The sequence below is a fragment of the Capra hircus genome, chromosome 25, assembly GCF_001704415.2.
Source record: "Capra hircus breed San Clemente chromosome 25, ASM170441v1, whole genome shotgun sequence".
NCBI classification, from domain to species: Eukaryota; Metazoa; Chordata; class Mammalia; order Artiodactyla; family Bovidae; genus Capra; species Capra hircus.
The window spans coordinates 39,608,214-39,635,607 of NC_030832.1; the positions used below are offsets into that span (position 1 = coordinate 39,608,214).

The window sequence follows — 27,394 nt, forward strand, 5'->3', positions numbered from 1 at the left end:
TGCAAGCTCGGCGCAGGCGTCTTCTGATTCGGGCACCCAGCCTGGACCGCAAGCCTAGTCCACCCAGCTGACTCCTCCCAGGGCGGGTCCCCAACTCGGTGGGAGCCTGCGGTCTGGTGGTGTGGATGGACGCACTGGAGGCCTTTTCAGTATGGAAAGGGGGCGGCCCAAGCCTCCACGCTCTAATCAATGCACACCTGCCCAGGTGTGCTGGTTTGTGTGGGCTTGACCTCTAACCCCTAAACGTGCAGGAGTCGGGTTCTCCGGCCCACCCCTCCTGTCTGCCTTCATCCCGGCACGCGGCCCGCGCGCACACACACACACAGCCTCGGGGCTGCAGACTTGCGTTATTTTATTTTGCTCTTTCCAGTCTGAAGCTACTATCATGGGCGTTTAGAGTTATACAAATGACACTTACAAAAAATAAAAGACCAAGACACCCAGAGGGAGATGCATGGTGGACACTAACTGGAAGGGAGGGGAGCCGGCAGGGTCAGGGCTGGGTGCCACGGCCGGGGTTGGGGGGTGGGGGCTTCCAGGGGGCTCCCAGCTGAGGGTGAGGCCTAGCTTCATCCTGCCGAGACCCGGGAGTCTGGTCAGACAAGGAGCACCGACCACATGGGGTCCTGGCTGAGGCGGTGAGGGGCCCAGCACCACCAGGTGAGACTCCGGCCTGGGGCGGGCACTCGGGAGGGTGGGGCTAGAGAAACCCCCTGAGAAGGTAGGGGAGTTTGGATTCCGGGAGACGCCCCGCTTGCCCCACCACTAGTGGGAGGAGGGCGCAGAGGCCAGAAGAGGCCTCTGTCTCAAGACTCCCAAGCCCACTCATGGCTACAACCAGGCTTGCCTGGGGCTCCTCCAGCAGTAACATTTCATTAAAAAAAAAATACTGATTTGGTCATTTTCTGCTTCCAGTCAGGCCAGAGGGAAAGCAAAGAGAGACAAGGGCAGGGTCCCGGGATCACAGCAGGGTGTGCAGGGGCAGGAGCCAGCCCCAATCTGTGAGATGCAAGCGGGGGCCACCAACAGGCCTGGGGCAAGATCGTGGCTCCTGGGGGGGCAGGGAGGATCGGGAGAGGACAGGAGATTCCAGTTACGCACCCCGCCATTCCAGGGGGGCGGGGGCTTGGGAAGGCCTCCCAGCTCCCCCGCTCCTCCTTGGCCTCTTTGGGGAAATAAGGCTCAGAGTCATCTGAGGTCAGGAGAGAGAAGTTCCAGCCTCGCCCAGGGCACATAAGAGAGGGCAGAGGGCCGGGACAGCCCGCCCAGGGCCAGGTCAGAGTACTGACCTGCCCAGGGGACGACCGGTGAGGGCACCGTTTGCTCTGGGTTTCCAGTTTGAAAGGCAAGGGACTCGCCACCCGCAGCAGAGCCCCCAGGAGAAGAGAGTTAACGGGGGGCGGGGGCGGGGCAGGGAGGGGGCCACGGGCGTGGGGCCTAGTACTCCCACAGCGTGGTGGGGTCGATGGTGTCGGCACAGGCCTTCAGGACTCCCGCGTGGTCCCCCTTCAGGTAGTGCCCGCCCACCTTGATGGCCACCTTGTTGTAGTCGCAGAACTCCAGGAAGAAGTCCACCGGGCTGTCGCTGCTGCTGGTCACCGACGAGTCATTGCCCACCATCCAGTACTTGCCCGTGGAGTCTGCAGAGGCGCAGGGGGGACCCCGTCAGGCCCTGCCTCAGGCTCTGCCCCCTACCCTCCAATCACGGCTCCCAGAGTGCGGCTGGGGTCTGCCCTGTCCACCCACATGGATGGATGGAGCCCCTCCTGGAGCCCTCTGTCTGGCATGGTCTCCCTCCTGTACCCACGAGAGCGGCTGGAGCTCCCACGTGGGGCCTGGAATGGTCCAAGCCATGTCAGAGGGTCAAGTGGGGTGCAGAGGCGGGGGGGTGCCCCGCCCAGTCCCACCCACAGGGGCACCTGCCTTTGATGTTGTAGGCACCGTCTCGGAACTCCAGCTGGAAGACGTCATAGTTGGAGCGGTTGGCGTCCAGGGTGCCCGTGACCTTGCGGCAGCCGATGAAGCCGTGCTCCCCACGGAACACGATGATGGGCCGGTTGATCAGCTTCATGAGGAAGAGCTCCGAGTCCCCTGTCCCAAGAGGTGGGAAAGGCAGTGAGCCTCAGGGAGGTGGGGGCAGGGGGCTGGGAGTGCGACGCCCAGGGTGTGTGTGGCTCAGAGAGGGACAGCAGGAGCCTAGGGTCACACAGCATGCCAGTCCTGGGGGAGGCAAGGTGGGGGCAGTCTGGGAGGACGCCCAGCACAGGGCGGGCTTCCAGTGGGGTTGGTGACCATGGCATAGTGAGACCCCGCCCCAGGGAACTGCGGCTTGAGGTGTGCCCAAGGCGGCTACCTGCCGTCTCCACGGAGGCCGCCAGCTGGCCATTCTTCTTGGCCGTCACGAACTTGCCATTGGACGCACGCAGAATAATCCTCCGATCACGCCACTCGATGTCAAAGTAGCATCTGGCGTCCCTGGGGTGGTGTGGGGGACAGGGTCAGGAGAGGTGCCCCCCTCCACGGAAGGGCCGACGTGGGCGAGCGCGGGCAGTGGGCACTCACTTGGTGGAGGCGGTGGACTGCACACCCCCGGTGGTCGTCAGCGTCCAGTACTTGCCCGAGTGGGTGCGGAAGGCGCATTTTTTGGTGTCGCGGTCAATCTCCAGTTGGAAGGTCTCTTGGTCGGTCTCTTCGTCCTGATTGGCCGACAGGTCCATACCTGCGGGGAGAGCCTCCAGCTAGGACCAGGGACCCCTGCTCCCCCCGTTCTGGCTGACCCTCAGCCCTGCCCTCACACACCAGTACAGTGGGGGGCGGAGGGGCTACTGAGAACGCACCGCACGGCTCAGACCCCTCGGCCTCCATATCAGAGGGAGAACCCAGGACCCTGGGCTGGACCAGTTAAGGACCAAAGCCTGCCAGGTCCACTTACACATCACTCTCTCTGATTACAGAGGTAAAACTCTGCAACAAACCAGATGGAAGAAGAAACTGTAGAGCCAGCCGGGAGAATCTGAACGTGGCCTGGGGTTAGGGGGGAAGGGTTCATTACTGCTAATCTTGTTGTCAATATGTAAGAGGATGCCTTGCTGTTTATAGAGACACAGGCAAAGATTTCGAGATGAAATGCCCGGATGTCTGGGTTCTACAGGAAGTACAAGCAAAAACAATGAATGGAGGCCCAGGGAGCTGGGATGGCAGCCGGGGGGTTGCTACACGGCGGTTCATTGTTCCCTCCTGCTTCTGTGTACATGTAGAAGTTCAAAGAGCAATTGCACACGCTCCTTTCAGGAAATCTAGCAAACTCCTCTAAAAGCGCAGTGACACACACCCCTATGCCCACAGCACCCCCGGAGAGCCTCTGTGAACGCTGGGCGACCACAGCCTCCTAACCGTTTCCGCTGCATTCACACACGCGTTTTCTTGACCTTAAAGTGCATGTGGGTGGCAGATCGCGATTTGCACATGACCTGCCTAACCCCTTCACACGTGTCCACGTCCTGAAATTGTCTATGAAGGGGGTGGCTTCCGGGGTTTTGTTCCCACAAGCTGCAGCCTCATCGCTTTTGCACACCTGTGTGGACTCCTCCAGCTAAAACCTGCAATGCGACCTTTGGTCACAACCACACGTTCAGGTCCCCAAGCACCGTGGGTCTAAGAGCCTCACAGTCGGGTGAGGTGGGCCTCCAGGCCTTTATGAAGCCGGGGCCGGTGGCAGGCACCCTTTCAGATGAGAGGAAGCTGGCGGGTGGCAAAGTCTGGGGGCTGGGTGCCGCACCCCTGGCCCAGGACCCCTTCTTGGTTCTCCAGGCACCACCCAGAGGGCCTGACAGGTGTCAGCCCTGTGCTGACCAGGTCTCATGTCCCATGTCAGCACCACCCTGCCTCACAAAAGAGAGGGAGACAGAGAAATAGTGCCCTTGCCCAAGGTCACCCAGAGAGAAAGCTAGGGCTCCCCGGGCTCTCGGGAGGAGAAGGGGGCAAACTCCGGCCTCATGCCAAGCCCTGTCCCCCAGCCTTCCCTCCCCTCTCTGGACTGGTGGCCGCGGCCTCCACGGGTCACCCTGAACAGACGCTCACCACTGCTAGGCTCGAACCCCCAGCCCCTCGGGATCCCCTAAGCCCCAGTGTCAGGGATCAGCTGTCTACTCAGGCCCCGGGGTGGGGGTGAGCGCCACCCACCATGACACCCCCCACGGAGCACCAGGCAAGGAGCAGTGAGGGCAGGGCCTGCTGGGGCGCCCAGTCCCCAAGAGGCAGGCTGTCCTGGGGCCACGCCCAGCAGGCGGGGCTGGGCTCCCTCCTGGCTCAGACCCGTCCAGCCAGCCTGCCCCACCCCACCTGCCAGGCCACGGGGCACCATGTGCCCCACGCATGGGAGCCCGGCTGATGGCAAGGAAAGAACAGGGGAGAAGCCCCGCCGGGCACACCTCAGCAGCAGAAAAGGCAGAGAGGGCTCCCCAGGGAGAAAGGCAAAGGGGGCAAGGGAGGGCCATGAATGGCAGTCAGCCCTCCCGCGCTTGCCAGCCTACCTGCTGGCACACAAGGCGCACACCAGGCTCAGGCCAGACACGCCCGGGGGCCCTTCTCCAGGAGACTCCAGGTGCCGAGCGCTTAGCCAGCCCCACACCCCTGCTCCTTGCATCAACTTTGTACCCCTGGGGGGTACAAAGCAAGACTCTGAAGCGGTGGGTCCCTGCCCCAGGCCACACGACGACCACCGCCGTCTGCTCAGCCACTCAGACCCCGTCCAGCCTGGCTGTGTCCAGTCCTGGAACTGGTGTGATCAACAGGCCTAGGCCAGCGAGCAAGGTACTCAAAGTGGGGGCCAGGCGCCTTGCGTGAGCACCATACCTCCCAGCCTCAGTTTCCCTCTCTGTCAACCCAGCTCAGTGTCTCTCCGTCCTGCCAGGAGATTGAAAGCACGGAGGGGCCTGATGCCAAATAGACACCGGGCATTCTGCCCCCAACAGGAGAAACGGTTTCCTCCCTCGGCGTACTTTCCAGGAGGAGGGAAAGTGTCCGCTGCACCCAGGGGGGCCCGTCCTGGCTCCAAGGCCCTGCCCCGAAGGAAAAGGCCCCACTCGGCCTTGGGAGTCTCTAATTAGAGCTGGGTTACTATGGGAACAGGGTTTTCTTCGGGATTTTTCTTTTCATCAACAGCAGCACAGAAAGCGTGAGTCACTGGAGCCCTGGGAAGTAAGGAGAGGGATGCGGGGGTTCACCAGAGCCGACAGGCACATCCCCCCACCCCGGAGACTCCAGGCCCCCACCCTGCCTGCAGCAGACCCCATGGTCTCATCCCCCCACAGCCTTAGCCATCCCCAAATCCCCTGGATGGTAAAAAATCGGGCGCTCTCCACCACCCCATTCAGTTTAAGGGAGGGAGCCCAGAAGCTTCTGTGTCCTCACCTCACTTCTCCTTGTTGTCAACTCTTGCCACTACCTGACCACCTTAAATTCCCACTCCATCCTTACACGAGCTGTTCCCTGGGGCCAATGTGACCTGCCTTATCAAGAGAACTCTTACACATCCTACAAGGCCCGGCTCGCCCAGCCCTTCCTCACCCCAGCCAGCCAGCCTCACCTTCAAGAGCTGGGGCTGGGCACTTCCTGAGCACAGAGACCCCAGGGCACAGCTGGCCAGAGGCAAAGGGGCTATGAGATCAGGTGGGAACTGTGCTGAGGCTCCACCCAGGGTCTGGCTGGAGCCCAGGGCAGTGTGTGCGGGTGTTAGTAGCTCAGTCGTGTCCAGCTCTTTGCAACCCACCATGGACTGTAGCCCGCCAGGCTCCTCTGTCCATGGGATTCTCCAGGGAAAAAGATTGGAGTGGGTTGCCATGCCCTTCTCCAGGGGATCTTCTTCACCCAGGGATCAAACCTAAGTCTCCCGCATTGCAGGCAGATACCTTACCATCTGAGCCACCAGGGAAGTGGAGCCCACAGCAGGTAGGCACCAAAGGAGCTTGAATACGGCTCACTTGGCGGCCCTGCCTATGTGATCACCACGAACCCGCCTCCCAGGACCTGGGGTGGATGTATGCCATCTGCCTTGTCACAGCAGCTCTCAGGACCCCCACACCCTGGTGGCCAACCCTGCCTCTAACCCTGCAATGACCCCCTCCCAGAAATACGGTCTGGCCGCAAAGAACGTGCCCAGGTGTAGCCCTTTACAAATGGGGAGACTGAGGCCGGAGAGCAGCTTGCAGCTTCAGCAGGAAGCACCCCACCCGCACGGGGCCCTGGCTGCTGGGATGACTCACATCCCCCGCCGGCAAAACCCAGGAGGCTCCTCCTTCCTGGCCCGAGTTTCCCAACATGTGTCTGTAGGAGCCGCCTCCGCCTCCCTGCCACGCAGGCCTGTCCAAAATGGCCTCTGCAGGCACACCCCCCCAACCCCGCGCGGCCCCGGGGCCCACCCCCGCGTCACCCTCCATCCCGTCAGGGAGACCCGACGTCAGAACGGACCCCAGAACCTGAAGCCAAGGCAGCTCCAATCTTGGCCCCCAGAGCTCCCTCCTCTTTGAACACACGGATGAGCCCGTGGCTCTCCTGCTGCAATTTCCGGCAGCTCCTCTTGCCCCATCGGCCTGAATCACAGCATGACACCCCCAGCAAGCCTCACTCAAAGGAGAGGGTGTTTGTCCAGGCTCGCCACCTGGTACCTGCCAAAAATACCCCAGGCTCTCTCTGCCCCTTCCTGGCCCCGGAGGGCTCCTGCCAGTCTTTCCCAGGGAAGGGGCAGGACGCAGCTGGCAAGCACAGAGCATCCTTCACTGATAAGCTCCACTACGGGTCCTGCAGCCCTACTGGCTGACCCAGACCCGTGGACCAACCTCACGAGCTGCTTCTCTGCCAGCACTGGGCTTTCTGCTCCTCTCTGCTCGGGGCCTTTGCATGAGCTGTGCTCTGTGTCCACAACACTGTCCCACACACCTGATACAGCCCACCTTTGGTTCATCCTCAGGTCAGGTCAAATGTCCTCCCCAGAAAGAGACCTCTCCCATCTAACCAGGGGCCCTCACGGACCGCCTGCAGTCCCAGACACCTCTGTTGCCCAAGATGTGGCTCATGTCCCAATGAGGACACAGCGCCCAGCAGGGAAGGCGCCGCAACGTGCCCACTTGCTCACCACTCAGGCCTCAGCATGCCTCACTTGCTAGGGGTTCAGTGTTTGTGGAGTGGGTGAGGAGTCCTGCCCCACCTAGTGCTGTGTGAGAATGGAGAGGGAAGACCCTGTGGTCCCCAGAGGCTGGGAGGCATCAGAGGGTCCAGATGAGGGCCCTTTCTGGATTCAAACCCAGTTCTGCCTGCCGCATACTTGCTGTGTGACCTTGGGCACAGGGGTTCTCCTCTCTGGGCCTAAACCCGCCCATCTGCAGGATGGAAGAAGCCTGGCCCACTTCACTCCACAGCCTGCAACCTTGGGCGGGAGCTGCCACGAGGCTGCAACCTCCTGGGCAGAGTGCATACCTCCAAAGGGTGGTCCTCAGGAGAAAGGGGGCCATTGCCTGGGGTTCCCACCCAGCTATCTCTGGAGGCCAAGGTCCAACTTCCTGTCTGGAGGGAGCAAGACACCCAGAGGTTCCCCTGGGGGGAAGGAACAGACTGCCTTCTGGGCCAAAGAAGGGGCAAGGGCGCCAGAAGGAAGAGAAGCTGCCTGGGGGAGAATCTGAGTCGGGAAAGAGGGGCCTCATTCTGGAGCGCAGGCCAGTAGGAAATGGCCAGGCCAACGGGAGGCCCCGGGAAAGGACGTGTCGAGTTGCAGCCAGCTGTTCCAGGCGGGAGTCTTAGGGGGTGGGTTTACTCGAGGAAGGGGGCGCTTTCCGAGGGTGCCGGGCTGGGGTCTCCGGGCTCACTCTGGGACCGCTCTCGGGCACCCACGGAGGAGAGCGCACCGGCCAGGAGCCGCAGGGCGGGGTACCTGGCGGGCAGCCATCCTCGCCACGCCGCCCTGGACCTGGGCTCGAGCAGGGAGGCCGCCTTCTGGGGCGGCTTCGAACGGAGCACCCAGCCCGGGGGGCGGCGCGGGGTTCCCAGCAGGGGGGACCTGCAGAAAGCCGACTCCCTCCCCGCCCAGCCTCATCTGGTTTTCTCATCCGCAGAGACCAAGCAGGACAAAGGGGACGAGGGAGGGCCCTGTCGAGGAGCCCGCCCCCTGCTCACAAAGGCCGCGGCCTCAAGCGCGGGGCGGACGCGGGAGGAGGGGCTGGGGGGGAAGGGCAGACACTCGGGGCGCCCCCCTCCACCAGAGGCCAACCCCTCCCAGCAGCCAGAGTGGGTGGAGAGCGGCCCAGCCCCGGGGGAGGTGGACGCGCACCCTGCGGAGACCAAAGGACCCCCATCCCGCCCGCGAAAGGCCGCCCTTAGGGAGGGCGGGCGCGCCCCGCGCCGGGGGCAACCCCTCGCTCCGCCCTGGAACTGAAGACCCACTAACGGGGGGCGGGGGGAAGGACACGAGGCACCGGGCGAGGGGCGTCCCCTCCCCCAGAGCTGGGCCCACTGAGCCTAGGGATCCGCATAAGTCGGGAAGACCCAGACTGAGCAGGGGGTGCGAGGGTGGGACCCGGGGCGGGGCCTAAGCGCGGCCTAGGGAGCCCCAAGCCCAAGGCGGAGTGGGGGTCGCTCCACGGCCCCCAGAGATGGGCAAAGCCCCACCCCTCGCCCCTTCCTCGGGGTCGGAGCGCACGCCGTGCGGCCGGGTAGGGTGGCCTGCGCGCCCAGCGGGGGCGCACCGGGCGTCGCTCGGGACTGCCGCGGGCGAGGAAGGGCGGGAGGCGGCGGGGACGGGGGTGGGGTGGGTGCGCTTTGTGCAAGGCCCGGAAGAGGCGAGGGACGGCGTCCCCACTCACCCTGGCGCGTGGACACGTTCCTCTCGTTGGCCGCCTGCAGCACGACCTGGGCGCAGCTCTGCTCCAGGGCGAAGAGCTCGTCCTTGCCCACCTTGGTGGCCTTGCCCGCCTTGAGCGTGCCGCTGGGCCCCGACGGCGCCAGGTAGCGGCCCTCGCAGTCGCGGAAGGCCACCTTGCCGGAGCGGAACTCGAGCGTGTAGCCGGTGGCGGGCTCAGGATGCGCCACCAGGCGCCCGTCGTGGCGCAGGAAGCGGTGGTCGGCCGTCTGCAAGCTGTAGCGCTGATCCTGGAAGGCCAGCGTGATGAGCGAGTCGACGCCCCAGGGCACGTCGCGGTCCACCGAGATCTCGTCGGCCGGCCGCGCGCCCAGGTGCGCGTAGCGCTTGCGGGCCAGGCTGTAGATGTTGACCTGCGGGTGCATAGCGATGTGCACGCTCCACTTCTCGGCCGGCGACACGGTCTGAGCGAAGCACGACAGGCGGTCCTCGGTGCCGCCGAAATAGCGCCGGTGCGCCTCGGACTGCAGCGACCAGCGGCCGTCGTCGTGCGCCACGATGAGAAAGCGGCAGTCGGCGCCCGGCGCCTCGTGCTCGCAGGTCACGTTGCCGTCCTTGTCGGCCGCCAGGTAGCGGCCCAGGTGGCTGCGGAGGCACACGGCGGCGCTGCCCGCCTCGTCGGGCGGCTGCTCCAGCGTCCAGATCTGCTTCTTCTTCAGGCTGCTGGCCGAGGCGTTCACTTTGAACCCGAACGTCTCGGCCGTCAGGTACTTGTTGCTGCAGTTGATGAGCCCGAACTGGATCTGCAGGGCCTCGGCCGTGCCGTTGGCGGTCATGGTGGCGGCTGGAGGCGGGCCGGCGCGGCCCGGGCGGTCGGTGGCGGGTCCCGGCGGCGGTGCCCTGCTTCTTTGTTAGGCGGCGGCCGCGGCCGTGCGCGCACTCTCAGCAGCGGCTTTACAAAGCCGGCTTGCGGCGCCCGAGCCCCTTTATAGGCGGGGTGACGTCAGCGCCGCCAGGCCCCGCCCCCGCCCCGCCCCGCCCCGGGGCTCGCCGAGCCGGGGGCGCGCGGGCCGAGCCAGCGAGTGGCGCGGGGAGCCCGGAGGGGCGCGGGCGGCAGCTGCGCTCGCAGCGGCCCCTCCTTGTGCACCGCCGGCCTCTGCAGTCCCCCCTACTTGGGGCCACCGCCCCCTTCCCCCCAATACCAAAGCCCCACCCTCGCGGCGCCGCAGCCTGAGGGCTCGCCCAGAGCAGGGGACACCTCGGAGGCCCCCCCAACCCCAAGCCCAGTCGGGAGGAAGGCCCGAGTCAGATTAGAGGTTGTGGATTAGAGACCTCGGAAACCACGGAGCTCATCAGGACTAGCGGAGCGCTCCGGAGGCTCCTGGAGGAGGTGGACTTAGCGCAGAGCCTTGAAGGAGCAGAGAGGGGACCCTCCAAGTGCCTGTGGGCGGAAGGGTGGGCGCAGGCCAGGAGCTGGGAAGGCGTCTGCCGACCCCAACTCACCCAACCCAGGCTCTGCAGCCTCCAAAGCGGGGTCTGTGGTTCCCCGAAGCGTCCCTCCCAGAACACTGCCCGGAGAGGCACCCTCCCTCCCGGGGGTCCAGGCACCCAGCCCCACTGGCCCAAATCGGTCTCCGGAGTAGTAACGGCGTTCCCATCCCGAGGCGGCAGAGGTCACAGGGTTCCGGTGAGGTTCACAGGCATAGAGCGAGTTGCTGTTCCATCACTTGGTCGTGTCCAACTCTTTGCGACCTCATGGGCTGCAGCACGCCAGACATCCCCGTTCTTCGCTATAGAGTGAGTAGTGAGCCCTTTTACGGAGCAGGTAAGAGATGTGCTAGGTCTCAGGAAGGACAGCTCTAAGGGGGGCAACCCACGTCTCCAACCCCAGGGGCCAGCACGCTTCCCACTCTGTACCCACCCCCAGGTCCCACTGCACTGGACTCTGAGCCTGGTACCCCAGAGGGGATATTTCCTACAGATGCCCATCCCCACCCCCACCCTGGAGAGGAGCACTTCCCTTTTCTGAGCATCTCCAAAGGCCAAGACTTTTGCTGGGACATTCCCCAGATGCCAGGCAAGCCCCTGGAATGCCAGCGTGACCACAGGCTGCCCACAAGGTCTCGAGGCTAAAGGCAGAGGGCACTAAACTGGCTCCCCGGCTGGTTGGTTTGTGCCGCTGCCTCCCCCCAGGCAGCCTCCTCCAGGGGCTTTTATCTTCCAGGGTAATTCTGTGTTACCTTCCTGTTGTTGTAGGTCAGGTAGGTTAACCAGCAGGGCCTTGAGCCCCAGACAGCCACTGCCCATAGCACCCTCTCCCAAAGCTCTGGAGGCTGAGAAGCCAAGTTTCTCATTTTGAAGTCGTCTGATAGGTGCTTCCCTGGTGGCGCGGTGACGAAGGATCCATCTGCCAGTGCAGGCGAACGTGAGTCTGTGGGTTTGATCCCTGGGTCGGGAAGATCCCCTGGAGGAGGAAATGGTGACCCACTCCAGTATTCTTGCCTGGAGAATCCCATGGACAGGGGAGCCTGGCAGGTTACAGTCCATGAGGTCGCAAAGAGTCAGATACGACTTTTAGTGACTAAACAACGACAAATAGGCTTGAAACCCAGGGTCTCCCTGGCTGTGTGACTATAGTCAAGTTACTTAACCTCTCTGAGCCTGTTTTGCCTTTTGTAGAAGAGAGGCAAATCCCTCATCTCAAGGTGGTCTGAAAGTCCCTGAGGACTTGGAGCTCAGACCCTGTCCTTGGCCACCTTCAGAACCCATTGCTATCCCCAAGATCCCCAAGAATCTCTAGTTAAGGCCGACTCTCTGGCCAGCTGCCATGGCTCATAAGAGAGGATGCCGAATAACTGAAGGCTGGGGCAGCAGTCCTGTGCTGACAGCGAGGACTGGGATCTGCTGAGACGTGCCTGCTGTGGGGCTGGAGTTGGGGGCTCCTGCCTCTCAGTCAGGCCAGGGGTGGGAGTAGGTCCAGGCCTTCCCAGGTTATGCTTTTGATAGGTACAAAGACTGGAGAGCCCAGCTGGGTGGTAGCCCTGGCCTCTTGCACTGGGCTTCCTGCAGTCGAATGCACATCCTGGTCCTCAGTTTTTCCATCTCTAAAACGGGCATCATGATAGCGTCTGTCCAGGAAAGAAGCTGAGAGGACAGGAGCCCACACACGTGAATGGGGCCAAGGGGTTCCTGGGACGTGGCACTCAGTTTTCGAACCAGAAAGGTCTTGGGCAGATGGGGACAGGTTGGTGACTCCATACACCAGGCACCTAGATGACAGTGCCTGGCACATGGTCAGCGCTCATTAACACCAGCTGGTCCTGGGGACACAGACAGGCCAGACTCCCTCCAGCCCCCTGAAGTGAAAGAAAGTGAAGTCGCTCAGTTGTGTCCGACTCTTTGCGACCCCATGGACTGTAGTCTACCACACTCCTCTGTCCATGAGATTTTCCAGGCAAGGGTACTGGAGTGGGTTGCCATTTCCTTCTCCAGAGGATCTTCCCGACCCAGGGATCGAACCCAGGTCTCCCAAATTGTAGGCAGACGCTTTACCATCTGAGCCACCAGGGAAGGTACAGCCCCCTAAGGCCCCCAGGAATTCCCAGGACCCTAGTCATATAGTCAGAGCGACGGTGGAGCACAGCTTTAGGATCCCTTGGCCAGGAGCGCAAGCCTTGTGCCAATTTGCTGAATAAATTAACATCAGATAGAGCAATGCAAAGGATGGGACATGGAAAGGAAACCTTGGATTTCCCCGCGGACAAGGGCAGGCAGGTCAAATGAACAGAATCGAGACTGAGGCATCGGGGAATCAGGTTAGTTAGTCCTGAGACTGGGGATGGGAGGGGTAGGGAGGGGGCAATATATGAAGAATTGATGTTAATTTCAACAGGTGTGGAGTTAAGTGATTATTAATTTTTTCTGAATAGACAACACATTCACATAGTTCAAATATCCCCAAATCTAAAAAGGCCTTTGTCCTCCACCTCTCTCCACTCCCGCCCCACTACCTGCATAACTGCTATTAGGCTGTTTTCTCCTCCTTGAACTTCAAAGACAAGCAAACTCAGAATTTTTTTAAACTGGAGGATAACAGCTTTACAAAATTGTGTAAACCCACACTCCCATGGGTCTCAAGCCTATTTGCTGTTGTGTCCGACTCTTTTGTGACCCCATGAACTGTAGCCCACCAGGCTCCTCCATCCATGGGATTCTCCAGGGAAGAATACTGGAGTGGGGTGCCATACCCTTCTCCAAGGGATCTTCCTGACCCAGTGATCGAACCTGTGTCTCCTACATTGCAGGCAGATTCTTTACTACTGAGCCACCAGGGAAGCCCCTTAGATGAGGAGAAAGGAAAGCATCTCAGGGTTTTGTTTTGTTTTTTAATTGAAGTATAGTTAATTTACAATGCTGTTAGTTCCTGTTGTACACCAAAGTGATTCGGTCATACATATATATATTTTCTTTTTAAAATATTCTTTTCCATTATGGTTTATCACAGGATTTTTTTAATTGAAGGATAATTCTTTACAATGTGATGTCACTTTCCGCTGTACAAGAACGTGAATCAGTCGGGTTTTTAAAAATTATTCTTATTAGTTATTGCTGAAATGTCAATGTAGCAAGAAAATCTTAGGTCAGTTTAGCCAAAGAGCATTTTCAAAACTGCTTGTCTTCTCCACACCCACGTTTCCTCCTCTCGCCTTCCCCGAGTGTCGGTTACAATGGGAGCCTCTATGTCCAGTGCAGCCACACGGTCCTGTCCGCAGGCTCCACCTCAGGTCCCTCTGGGGAAGGACAGGAACACGGACACTGTGTCCCTGGGCCCCCCGGGAACCCAGGAGCCACCTGAACTGCCCGGAACGAGGGCATGGCCTGGGGAGAACGGACGTGCTTTGGCTGGGGCCACTCCCAGGCTGGCCACCGGGCGCCCTCCTGCCTGGTCTGGGGAGGGAAACGAGGCCACCAGGAGGGGCTGCTCGGCCCGGCCTGAGCCCAGGTCCCCGAGTCACAGGGACTCGGACTCCTCCCTGCCCGACAGCCTCGGAGAATTTCTGAGCCTACCCACCGCGGACGGGAGGGGGCTGTCCCATCCCCGGTGCATCCCCCCCACAGAAGTCACAGGAGAAGGGACGTCCCTGATTGTCCAGTGGTCAGGTCTTGGTGATTCCACCACCAAAGGCCCGGGTTCGATCCCTGGTCGGGGAAGTAAGATCCCACAAGCCGAGACAAAACACTATGAAACGCCACGCTGCATGGGTTTTGCCTTAAACTCTTCCAGACAGGGTGATGAGTACGTGGGGATGACTTATATGAGTCTCTCTCTTTTTCTTTTTGGCCCACTCAGCCTGGCTCTGACCAGGGATCAAACCCAGGTCCTCGGCAGGGCAAGTGGAGAGTCCCAAACATTGGGCCTCCAGGGAATCTCCGAGTCTCTACTTGAATAAATGTTTGGACATTCCCATAACAAAAAGTTTTAAACAGGGCTTCCCTGGTGGTGCAGTGGATAAGAATCCGCCTGCAAGTGCAGGTGAGGCGGGTTCAGTCCCTGTTCTGGGAGGACCCCGGATGCCATGAAGCCACTAAGGCCGTGCGCCGCCGCTACTGAGCCTGTGCTCGAGAGCCCGGGAGCCCCAGCTGCTGAAGCGCTTGCGGCTACAGCCCACGCTCTACAGCAGGAAGCAGCACCGCCAGGAGAAGCGTGTGCACCAAGCCAGCAGCGGGCCCCTCTCGCCAGCACCAAGGGAAAGCCCGCCTGGGGCCATGAAGACCCAGCGCGGCCAAAGAAACCAAAAAATTACAGTTTTAGACAGGCACACTAAGAATAAAAATAAAATACCCCTCTCTCAGTCCCCTCTCTCCCAGAAAATCGTGGTGGTGGAGGCGGGGATAGAGAGGATATACTGATTGTGCCAGCAGGGAGGCCGCAGAAGGGATGCCATACTACGAATCTTGTGTCCGCCTGAAAGTTTCCGCAGCAATAATGGACCCAGACATTCTGATCCTGGGTCTCCGCTTCTGCCTTAGTCCTTGTCCTGCGTGTGCCATTTCGTCGTGTTTGAAACTCACCCTGCCGGTCCTCTCTCTATATTTGTTCAGAAACATGCTCTGTAGGTGGTGATGGAGAGCCAACAGGTAAATGTGTAGATAAGAGGTGTTTCTTCTCTTGGTGCACCACCCCCTCCACCCTCAAGGCTTTGTCTACCTGTTCTCTCTGGCGTGTGGAAGGGCCTCAGATTCCTAGCAGGCTGTTCGGTAAGCCTGAGGCTTCAGGCTTGATCCCCAGGGCAAATGCCTCCCTGGACAGGCTGGGCCCCAACCTGTCCCAGTGCTGGGCCCTCTCACCTGGGCCAGGGCTGCACCATGCTGCCTGGGGGCCTCCAGCACCTTGGGCTCCCCGGCTTCTCCTGGATGAAATCTTGCCAAGCCCCACGTCTCCGGAGACCTGGCTGCAGACCCGGGCCCTGGCGCCCACTACTCCTGAGGCCCCTGGCGCTGGTCTCTGGTGGGAGTTGTTGTCATTCGGTGGCGCAGTCATGTCCGATTCTGTGACCCCATGGACGGCAGCACACCAGACTTCCCTGTCCTTCACCGTCTCCCAGAGTTTGCTCAAACTCATGTCCATCGAGTCAGTGATGCCATCCAACCATCTCATCCTCTGTCGCCCCCTTCTCCTCCTGCCTTCAATCTTTCCCAGCATCAGGGTCTTTTCCGGTGAGTCAGGTCTTCGCATCAGGTGGCCAAAGTATTGGAGCTTCAGCTTCAGCATCAGTCCTTCCAATGAGTATTCAGGGTTGATTTCTTTTAAGACTGACTGGCTTCTCAGCCTTTTGGCTAAGATCAGGTGTAATATCTGGTGAGGGGGCAGGCATTACACCTCTGCCAGTGTAGACGGAGTGACTGCTTCATGGGGACGGGGTTCCTTTCAGGGGGACCACAGTGTTTGGGAGCTAAGTAGAGGTGGTGGGCACACAAGATTTTGATTGCACCAAAGGCCACAGAGGGACTGCCCTGGTGGCTCAGTGGTAAAGAATCCACCTGCCAATGCAGCAGACGCGGGTTCGATCCCTGAGCGGTGAAGATCCCCTGGAGAAGGAAACAGCAACCCACTCCAGCATTCTTGCCTGGAGAATCCCACAGACAGAGGAACCTGGTGGGCTACAGTCCACAGGGTTTGCAAAAGAGTCGGAGATGACTCAACCTCAACAACAGCAACAACAAAAGGCCACAGAGACTGTATGGTGTTTTTATTATTATTATAATTTTTAAACTTTTATTTATTTATTGGCTGTGCCTCGCAGCATGTGGGATCTTAATTCCCCGACCAGGGATCTAATCCTTGGCCCCTGGAGTGGAAGCACAGAGTCTTAGCCATTGGAGCGCCAGGGAAGTCCCAGAATCACGTGCTTTAAAACACTTAATTTTATGTTATGTGATCTTTGCCTCCGTTTTAAAAAATCAATCAGTCTTAGCGGGGAACAAAGCACACAAGCGAATCACCAAGCTGGGAGGTCAAATCAGGCCTCAGGCCGGCTCGCGCCCTGCACCTCCTTCCTGGGGCTCTCCCTTTCGCACCAGCTCTGCAGTCTCACACCCTCTCCTTGCCTCCCAGGATCCCCATGAGGTGCTAGAAACCTCCCATCACGCCTGCCTAGGGTGTTGCCGGCTTTCGAGGCCTGAGCCCTACCCGAGGTCCTGACTGTGGTCCAGGGACCAGGGATGGAGGTCTTGAGGGCAGCACTGGGCAGATCACAGCCCCTTGAAGCTTCAGTTCCACATCAGCAAAAGGCCAGGGTGTGACATCCTGGGAGTTTCCTGCCAGCATCATTCGGGGTTGAAGGGGGCTCCCCATGCTCTCCGAGCCTCACCCTCCCTTCTCTCTGAACAAGGTGAGTGGGGCCCTGGGCCTAGAAGTGCCATCCGCGTTGCAGACGCACAGATGTCCATGGCCCAGCCCGCGTGGACACCCGGCCTCGGGGCCCAAGCCCGTGAATGGCGTCTTTGTTGTTCCGCCCCTGTGGCCCCTCGAGGCAGCCTGGTACGGCCTGCCTCCCTCTCGGGTGCCCTCAGTGGGAGGAAGCGATTCCGGGGCGGGACTCGGACAGCTGTGCCTTCCAAGGCCACGGGCTACACCCCCAGCACCATCGGATCAGAGCCAAGGAGGGCAGGACCAACTGTCACCCCATCACCCCGTCTGCAGGGACGACTCTGCCGATCTGGGCTCAGGGCCCTCACGTTACCAGTCGGCAAACGGAGGCCTGGACTGGGCAGGACAGAGAGGCTCGGTGTCAGCTTTTAGCAGGGACACGCAGTTCTCAGGAGCCCAGGCCATGGCTCTTGTCAGATTTTTTTTTTTTAATATTAATTGAAGGATACTTGCTTTACGACAGAGTGTTGGTTTCTGCCCTACATCATGATCTTGTCGGATGTGACAAGAGGTTTGTAATACCCGATTCCTGGTCCTAAAGTGTAACCCGTGTAAGTCAGGAGCCAAACCTGGGGTGGGGTGCCCAGGGCCTGACCCACGTGGTGCTGTGCGCTGTCCTGGGGAGCGGGGAATCTCACAGTTCACTGTGAGATCCAGGAGGGCCCCCAGGAGGAAGCAGTGGCCAGGCTGGGTGAATAGGAATTCAGCAGAGTGGAACCAGGTCAGCTGGAGCAAAGGTCCACAGGCTGACCTCCCTGTGTCTTTCTGAACACGTGTCCCTGCAAAGTATTTCTGTTTCTGTCATCTGGACGATGACGCCCCGAGGGGAAGGCCTGGACTGGCCTCAGCGGGCGGCTCAGAGGCCGCACCTGGCCCATCCGTCCGACGGTATGGCAGGTGCTGGGCCGGCTCTGAGGCCCGAGTGTGCTTTGCAAAGTGAGGCTGTGGCAGAGTGAGCTTGGCAAGGGCCCGGCTAATTAAGAGGGTATTAGCATCCTGGGCAGAAGCTGTCTCCTGCCAAGACATCCTTGCCAGGAGCAGGGCCGCTTCCCCGGCCGTGCCAGGCCTCAGCCTCCCCCCCACACCTGGCTGCCGCCCCACTCCTACTTCTGATAGCCTGTGCTCCCCCTCAAGGGCTCCCCCCACCCCTCCACCAGCACCCCTGAAACCTGGCCTCAGGCCCGTCTGCTGAGTGGCCTGGTCAACCATCCTCCCCGAACCTGCATGGAACCCTTGCTACACTGTGTCCATAAGTCCAGGGGCGTCACGGTCACCTCGCCTCCCTCTCCCAGTGGGCTCTGAGCATGATGCTGACTGTTTTTTTTGCGGGTAAGCTGGGTCTCCGTTGCTACACGGATTTTTCTCTGGTTGCAGTGAGAGGGGGCTACGGTCTTGTGGTGTGCGGGCTTCTCACTGCGGTGGCTTCCCTTGCAGACACAGGCTCTGATCACACAGGTTGAATGGTTGTGGCCCGTGAGCTTAGTTGCTCCCCGGCGTGTGGGATCTTCCCAGACCGGGAATCGAACCTGTGTCTCCTGCGTTGGCAGATGGACTCTTATCCACTGAGTCACCAGGGAAGCACCTCTGATTGCTTTCTGCTGCTGGGGAGAGAAAGAGCAACAAGCACCTCCACGGGGACAGCAGCCTCGATCCCCACCCCCGTTGCCTCTGGTCCATCCAGCCAGGGGGCCCGGCGCCTGCCTCCAGGGCGAAGCTGGCCGTCTCCCCGCTCCCAGTGCTCGGAGCCCTCGGGGGGCCCACCTCTCTGTTCAAGTCTCCTGCCTCCCTCTCCTCCTGTCTCTCTCCTCCACCTGCCAAGCCCCCTGCTTATGGGAAAGACCCACCTCAAACGTCCTCCACTTCCTCTGGGGCGGCTCCTGGCTCCTTCCCTGAGCGCCCAGGGGTGGAGAGGAACTCTGACACTGTTCGCACAGGTCCAGGCATCCCAGGGGTCAGGGCAGGCATCTTCGGCAGCGAGGGAAGTGTTCTGGAATCTGCTCCGTCTGATAAGGGAGCCTGAGGCTCTGGTCCCCGAGGAACCTTGCATGTTGCTTCAGTGTGCTTCATCTACGTGTTGAAAAGGCAGGTCCGGGCACTTCTGGGGCAGCCCTCCTGGGAAGCCAGAGCAGAGTCTGGGGCTTGGGGTGATGCCCCAGGGGTCAGCAGACGAGGCGGCGGGCATCCAGCGCCTCGGCCAGTTGTCGGGGTGCCTTGGCTCTTCCGCCCTCGTCCCCCGCCGGCGAGCAGGGCCGTGTCTGCTCCCGTGCCCTCCCCAGTGCCACGGCTGCGGCGCCCCGGTCAGGCCCTGCACACACCCCTGACAAACGCACCCCTGAGGCCCGCCAGCTGCCAGGCAGCCTCGGGCAACACGGAGGGACCCAGAGGCAGGAGGGCTGGAGGCCTAGACCACGGACTGCACCCTCGCTCACTCTCCCTGCGGCCTGGGCCTTTCTCAGCTCAGTCCTCCCCTGGCCTGCGGACCCTCCCAGACTCCAGACCCCGACGGTTCCGTAAGTGGGCACCCGGCCCCTGGCCCTCCCACTGCTTCCCAGAAAGAGCTGGAGTGAGGTCTACATGGCCTTTCAGGGCGTCTGGGGAATTCTGAACCCTCCTATGGGGAGGGGGGAACCTTCCACTGCCTGCCTGGCTCAGGGGTCCTAATAGCCCCTCTCTGCCCGACCCATTGCCTGTCCAGGACCCTTTGCAAGGGCATGGTGAGGGTCCTGGGATGGGGACGAGGGCAGTCTTAGGGCCTGAGCGAGGAGCACAGCTGCAGGGCCGTTTGCAGGAAGGGAGGGCAGGGGCTGGGAGTTGCCAGCAGGGGTGCAGCCTGAGGCTCCCCCTCAAGAGTGCCTGGGAGTCTGAATTCTGCAGGCACTGCCCTCCACGAAGCTCACCAGCTCTGCACCACTGGGGTCTTCTCCCAGGGCCTCCGTGTACAGCTGCACAAAGGCTGAGGTAGGGGGACAGCCAGCTCAAGCCCCCCTAGACAAGCTGTGTCAACCTGAAGGAAGAGAGGTTGTTCTCTTTACCAACGGTCATAGCCTCTGGTCAGGGTATGTTTTATCCCCCTAGAGGAGCACCTCCTTCTAATTCACACAAGGCTCTATGCAGGCCCAGTTTTCCCTAGGCCCTTCCAGGACCTTTTAGGACACACCCCTCTTCGGTCATGAAATCGGCAAGGCAAAAAAAAAAAAGAAGAAAAGAAAACTGGGAATTTCCCAGTGGTCTAGTGGTTAGGATTCTGGGCTTTCACTGCTGCAGCCCGGGTTGAACTGCTGGTTGGGGAACTTAGCTCCCACAAGCCACCATGGTGCAGTCAAAAAAGAAAAAAAATTTAAAAAAGGACTCAACTGGCTAAATAGCAAGGCCAGTAGTTATGGCAAGAAATAAGAAGCCTTGAAGAGGGGAGTTTCCTGGGTTGCTTAATTCTGATAATAGCTGGGAAAGGACCCTGGAACTTCCCCTAGTCCTCACACTGCCATCCTGAGTCAGCTTTACCCTCAGGTTGAGCCCCTCAGAGTCACAGAATGGCTACCAGGGCTCGGGACATCACATTTCCCCAGCGTCATCTAAGCCAGGTTTTTGACAAACCCCTTCTCAGTGTCATGTTTTTAAGCACAGGAGACAAAATACATGAGATTACAAAGGAAGCCAATTGCATTAAATTGTCAAGCCTGTTGTTTAATGGTGAAGTGCTAATATGTGCTTCCTTTTGACACATTAAATAATAACTAGTGGTAGATTTGGAATACCATTATCTGAGTCCAAATGACACTCTGGAGTTTCTGCAATATATAGATGCAGTATGTTCTGAAACCCTAGGTGGCAAACCCACAGGGCCTTCTGGGGTTTGCGGCTCACCCCCATAAAGGAGGGAAATGCTTAATTTAGTCACTGACCATCAGGACGTGATTGTGTTCTCATGCACGTTCACAGACTCCAGACGCCCCGACTCCAGCAGCTGTAGGTGGAGGGCTGCTTTTGTAAACAGAAGAAACCTTTCCCCAAGCCCTCCTGCAGACTCTCCTTCATCTCTCTCAGCCAAGCTGACATTTCTCTCCAAATCCACGCCCAGTGAGAAAGAAAGACCATTCAGTCCAGCAATTCGACTTCTGGGTAAAAGCCCAGAAGAACTGAAGGCAGGGCCATGAACAGACATTTTGGACACCTGTGTTCACAGCAGCATTTATTCACAGTTGCCAAAAAGTGGAAGGAACCCAAGTGTTCACTGACAGTTGAGTAGATAAACACAGTGCAGCTCATCCTTACAATGAAATATAATTCATCCTTAAAAAGGAAAGAAATTCAGATACTTCCTGAATGAAATTCGGGACTTCCCTGGCAGTCCAGTGGTTAAGACGCCATGCTTCTACTGCAGGAAGTGTGGGTTCAGGTAGGGAAAGATCGAGGGCAGGAGAAGGAGGCGGCAGAGGTTGAGACGGTTGCATGGCATCACCGACAATGCACATGAGTCTGAACAAGCTCTGGGAGACAGTGAAGGACACGGGAGCCTGGCGTGCTGCAGTCCATGGGGTCACAGAATCAGACACGACTTAGCAGCTGAACAAGGGGAACTAATATTCCACATGCAGCACGGCCAAAGAAAGAACTAGAGGTCAGCACACAGGTGGGGCAACAGCATCCAAGTGGGACCATGGGCAGCTGCGGCCACTGGGGTGCAGGGCCTCGCTCATCCTGTAACTTCCTTTCTCGCTGGAGCCTCAGCATTGTCCTCTGTGAAATGGGTACAATACCACCCACCTCACAGGGTTATCAGGGAATGTTCTGAAAAAGATATACGTCCACGGGAGGCAGCAGGGATAGAGAAATTCAGGGTTCAGCTGGGGCTCAGTCTGGGGTGCAGGGGAGGGGATAGGGTGTGGGAGAGACTGGCCCCTGCAGGTAGGTGCTCAGGGTTTATCCTGAGGACACTGGGGAGCCAAGGAAGGTTTGCGTGGGAGTGCTTCTGTTGACGCCTGCAGGAAGATGGAGGGAAGGAGCAATGAGGGGTGCTGAGATGGGGGAGGAGTTACCGCGTGCAGGAGGGTGAGTCAGCGTGATGGGGTGGGGGCCTGGGAGCCCCACATCCTGAGGCTCACGAGGACCGAGCAGATGCACTCAGAAAGCAGTTTCTGTTTTGCGGGGAAGAAGTTTGCCACCATCTGAGGGGCTGGGAGGGTACAGCACCAGCAGGCCTAGGCAGGCCTAGGGTGGGGGGTCACAAGCCCCCCAGATCCAGGCTCCCCCAGCCCCAGCCTCTCCACTCTGGAGGGGACCCCGCAGTTCCTCCCACTGCCCCCTCCTCTGTCCCGGACTCCCACCCATCCTGCCCCCACCCTGTGAGGCCGAAAGGCAGCTGAAGGGAAGGTGGGGTGTTGGGTGCAGAGGCAGGGAAATGCCCGCAGGGTCCACTTCCCTTCTGGCAGCTCTGGCCACATCCTGCGGTGGCCAGAGGACTGCAGTGTCTCCGGCCTGATCTCTGGCCTTGTTATGGATTTTCTGATAAAACTTGTGCAAGGCAAAAATCCTGACCAAGGAACGCCTTAGAAACCGCTGCCTCCGGGCACCTGGGGCGCTGCTGATGGCAGATTCTTGCGGCATCTGTGCGGCCAAGGAGTCAAGCTCCCTGCCATCCCTGGTGCCCCCCAGCCCTACGCAGGAGGGTGTCTGTCCACCTTCAGCAGAGCCCTTCAAGGAGAAGGATGCTGGGGCTCAGAGAGGGGCAGGGACCTGATGCCGAGCTAGTCGAGGTGGGTTCCAAACCTGTGCTCTGTGAGGAGACCTCACTCCCTTGCACTCCCCGAGCCTCAGTTTCCCCTCTGTTCCCGAGATCTGCTCCAAGGGCTCCCACAGGCTCTGTGCAGGGTTTCCTGGGGCTGCAGCTGGCTTGAAGCAGCAGAAATTTATTCTCTCACAGTTCTGGAGGCCAGACAGCAGAAATTGAGGTGCCTGCAGGGTTGTGCGGGGGCTCCAGGTGACTCTCCTCCCTGCTTTTTCCAGCCCCTGGTGGCCCCAGGCGTCCTTGGCCTCAGTCTTCACAGGACCTCCTTCCTGGTGTCTCTCTGGGTCCCCCAATTTCATTTCCCTCTCCTTTCTCTTTCGTAATATCTATTTGTGTACATATTTATTTGGCTGTACTGGGTCTTAGTTGAGGCAGGCAGGATCTTTAGTTCCAGCGAACTCTTAGTTGTAGGCATGTGGGATCTAGTTCCCCAACCAGGGACTGAACCCAGGCCCCCTGCACTGAGAGTGTGGAGTCAGCCACTGGACCACCAGGGACGTCCCCTCCCTTTCCTTTCTCGTATAAAAACACCCACATCCCAGGGTCATCTCATCTGAGATCCTTAACTAATGACTCCTGCAAACACCCTACGTGCACATAAGGTCACTTTCTGCGGTTCCAGGTGGTCATGAATTTACAGGCAAGGGTCACAGTTTGACTCAGCCCGGTCCAGATGTGGGCCTCGCTCAGGTGCAGGCACTCAGATTGGACTCCCTGGCATCATTCCCACCATGTGCGCGCTGCCCAAGGCAAGGACCCAGCTGTTGTGGTGGCCCCTTCCAGAGTCTGGTTTGTTGAGTTCCCCGTGCGTGCATGTTGTGTCCACCTCTTTGCCTCTCTGTGCCCCCATGGTCTGTAGCCCACCAGGCTCCTCTGTCCATGGGATTCTCCAGACAAGAATACTGGAATGGGATGCCTCCTCCAGGGGATCTTCCCAACCCAGGGATCAAGCCCGCATCTTAACGTCTCCTGCATTGGCAGGCAGGTTCTTTACCACTAGCACCACTTGGGTAGCCCACGGAGGACCCCACAGATAGGAAGGAGTGACTCCTTTTATCAAGTACAAGAACAGTCAAAGTAGCCGGGGAGGTGCCGGCCAGGGGGGACTCCAGGAGGCTTCTGGGAGCTGGACATGTTCTGTGTCAGTCACAGATGTAAGTTTAAATGTTCCAGCAGCCTCCTCAAAATGGTAAAAATAAACCCAGGAAATCGATTTTAATAGTGTTTTATTTAACCCATGAAGTGAAAGTCCCTCAGTAGTATCCGACTCTTTGTGACCCCATGGACCATACAGTCCATGGAATTCTCCAGGCCAGAATACTGGAGTGGGGCCTTTCCCTTCTCCAGGGGATCCTCCCAACCCAGGGTTGAACCCAGGTCTCCCGCATTGCAGGCAGATTCTTTACCAGCTGAGCCACCAGGGAAGCCCCATTTAACCCATGAGTATGCCCCAAATATGACCATTTCAATATATAATCAATGTAAGAGTTACTGAGAAAGTTTAGGTTCTCTTTCCCCTCCAGACTAAGCCACCTGGCCCACCTCCGCTTGGCTGAGCTGCACCTAGACGACCCCCACCCATCCTGGCCAGACAAACTTCTCCACAGATGCAGACTGAAGGTAGGTGCACTCTGCATTTGAAGAAAGACAGAGAAAGGGGGTGGAGGAAGATGGAAGGAAAGACAGAAAGACATTGTCCTTGAGTGACTGAATCCGGGAGTCAGGACAGGGCCCTTCCATGAAGGTGCAGAGTGACGGGGATCAGAGGCCCTGGAGGCTGGGGGCGGGGCATCCTCCGGGAAGGCTGTGATTCCACCGGGACCCAATCAAGCCCCTTATCTCCCTCTGCTGGCAGTCATTGTCCTGGAAGAAAAGGGAGAGGAGACGCCCAGAGGCCCCTGCCACCCCCTCCCACCGCCCTGTCCAGCTTCCCCACCGGTCTCCGACCCAAAGCTGCTCCTGGAAGCCCCAGGCCCCCTCCCAGGGCAGCAGGTCCACCTGACGATGAGTAGGGAGGACTCTGCCTCACGTTAAACAGAAAGGAATTGTATCCCTTAAAAAGCGCACACTTGGGGCTTCCCTGGTAGCACAGTGGTAAAGAATCCACCTGCCAATGCAGGAGACACAGGTTCGATCCCTGGTCCAGAAGGATCCCACCTGCCACAGAGCAGCTAAGCCTGTGGGCCCCAACTACAGAGATGGTGCTCTACAGCCCGGGAACCACAACTCACTGAGCCCACCAGCCGCAATTGCTGAAGCCTGTGCGCCCTAGAGCCCCAGCTCGGCAACAAGAGAAGCCCCCGCAGGGAGCAGCCCACACACGACAGCTAGCGAGTAGCCCCCACTCGCTCCAGCTAGAGAAAAGCCTGGGCAGAAATGAAGACCCAGAGCAGCCAATAATAAATAAATAAAGAATTTTTAAAAAGTGCACACTTAGGAGTTTTCCAGATACAGCGAGAAACAGAGAAGACATCTTCCTTCCTCTCCCCTTTGGCCCTTCTTTCATTTCCCTTCTGGAACAAATGAGTCCTAAAGCCACTGGCCGAAGCAGAGCACAGTGGGCTTCCACAGCTCCCATGTGGGGTGCGCAGGAGTGGGGGCCTGAAGCTGGGCGGCAGAGGGTGGTGACTATGCCTTGCATTGACCGTGGAGGTGCCAGGGGGGTTTGGATTTTCGTGTTCAGGAGAGAGCATGGAGAGGCCCCGGGGACAAGCGAGGGAAGCAGAGAAAACAGGAGGAGGGTCCCTCCAGGAGGACAAGGCCACCCACGGGCTGGGGACACAGGGACAGCCCTGACCCCTCCCCTGGAGATATGCCACATGCCTCCAGCCTGAACCTAGGGGTCCTGGCCAGTGTTCCCACTACCCGCCCACCCTCGCCCAGAACTACGGAAGCACCGACGGCTCTGAGAGAGTTTAAGGCGCTTTCAGGAAGTCTGAGGTCCTGACGCCCACCCACACCCTCTGCTGGTCCCTGCTGGGCACAGGGAGGCTCCACCCTGTCTGCCCCTGCCTGGCATGCCCTGAATGTCCCCCACACCCATCCTTCCTAGGGCAGCCTGGACACTCACCCCGCCCTGCCCTCCTGGCTCCGGCGGTCCCATAGCACAAGACCCACGGGCCCCATCAGCTGCTCCCTCGGAACCCTTGAGCCGAGGTGCTGCTCCTCCGGGATTCCCGCTGACGGTCTGTGGACTTGGGCCCCTCACTCTGCACAGTCCCACAGGTACTGCTCATCCAACCCCGAGAGTGTGCCTAGCACTGGGCAGGGTCTCTTCTCATCCTCACGGTTTATCATCCCATTTTACAGATAAGGCAAGTTTCAAGGAGATTAAACTTGCCTGGGAGGTGGAAGTGGGAACAAAGCCTGTACACGCTCTCTAGACACCACTGCCAAGTTTCCTTACGAAAATCCCCTTCTCCAGACAAGAAAATCTAAAAATTACACATGGGGTTTGCATGTATGGCTTGCCTTATGTATCAGTTGGATGGTGCTATTCCTTGGGAGCAAGTAAATCGCTGATAAAAAAATAAAATTCTAGGACTTCCCTGGCAGTCCAGTGGTTCTGACTCCGTGCTCCCACTGCAGAAGGCGCAGATTTGACACATAGACGGGAGGGGAACTCAGACCCCATAGGCTATGTTGGCTCAGCCAACAAAAAGAAAAGAAAGTTATGTACAAAGAACCTTGAGTTCTTCAGAGCTGCATTAAAATGGCTCATGTTCTGACCCTAAAAAGCAAATAAAATTTAACTGCCTCCTCCAGGCTGACTGCCTGGCTGGGGTCATCCTTGTCTCATCCTGAAGACCCTTCTGGCGACTTAACTGCTGAGTCTTAGGTGTGTGGGGAGGAGGCACAGATGATCACACCATCCACAGGCTTCTCCCTCTCTTCCCACAGCTCATTATTATTTCCTGGCTACTCTTGACTGCTGTGTGACTTGAGGCGGGTTACCTACTCTCTCTGAACTTCAGTTTCCTCAATAGTATCAGCTTCATAATCAAGTAACCTGTAATCACTGAGTCCACCCATCCCCACCCCAGCACAAGGGGCAAGGAGGCGAAACAACAGAAGGACGGGGCCTAGAGGGTAAGCTCCTAGGCGGGAACGGAGCCAGGCTTGGGGAGTGAGGGGGTGCGAGGTCTGGGTAAGGAGACCCAGGTTTTCCCCAAGGTGGAACCCCCAAGTCTGCACGTCTGAGGTTCACAACAACCTCGACCCCAGTTATTATTACAACACCTAGGTTGTGACTCATGCGGGGCGCCGAGATCAGGGTGAGGCTGGGCTCGTAGCCTGGGGACCCAGCCCCCCAGATTCCTTGGGGGTTTTGCGGTGGGGATGGGCTGAGCCAGTCCCTGTCTTTGTGCGGGAGAGGGCGTGGCCTATTGAAGACGGACCAATCCGGGGAGGCCGAAGGTCTGGAAGGCCACTGGGGAGGCCGTGGCTGGGTCGTGGGCGTGGCCAGGAGGGGAAGGGGGCGGGACTCCTGCCTGGGGCCGTAGTTGAGGGTCCTTTGGGGGTCCTCTGAGGCCGCGGGGCGACCCCGGGGAAAAGGAGGGACCATGGGAGGGCGCAGTGCGGGGGGGAAGGGGGCCTGGGATCCAGCGGTGGAATCTGGGCGAGCAGAGGCGCCGCCGCCGGCGATGGGGGAGCCCCCGACTCTGGGCGCGACTAGGAAGGGGGCGCCCCCGGGTCCGCGAGGTGCTGCGGGGACACGCCCTGCCCACCCTAGGGGACCCCGCGTCCCTCACCCCGCCCCCCGCCCCACCCCGAGTCCTTCCTCCCTTGGCAACTCCCGCTTCCAGATCGCTTCCCGCCCCGGCCGAGTCCC

The 27,394-nt window shown here is 59.5% G+C and overlaps 1 protein-coding gene across 1 annotated transcript; it reads right to left on the reverse strand.

Moving 5' to 3' along the window:
* FSCN1 (fascin actin-bundling protein 1) lies at positions 332-9,811 on the reverse strand. Its single transcript, XM_018040922.1, has 5 exons — positions 8,853-9,811; positions 2,563-2,719; positions 2,354-2,475; positions 1,924-2,091; positions 332-1,640 (listed from the first exon to the last, which is right to left on the reverse strand). Exons 1-5 carry the CDS (start codon positions 9,682-9,684, stop codon positions 1,438-1,440), a joined length of 1,482 nt encoding a protein of 493 aa, XP_017896411.1. The 5' UTR covers positions 9,685-9,811; the 3' UTR covers positions 332-1,437.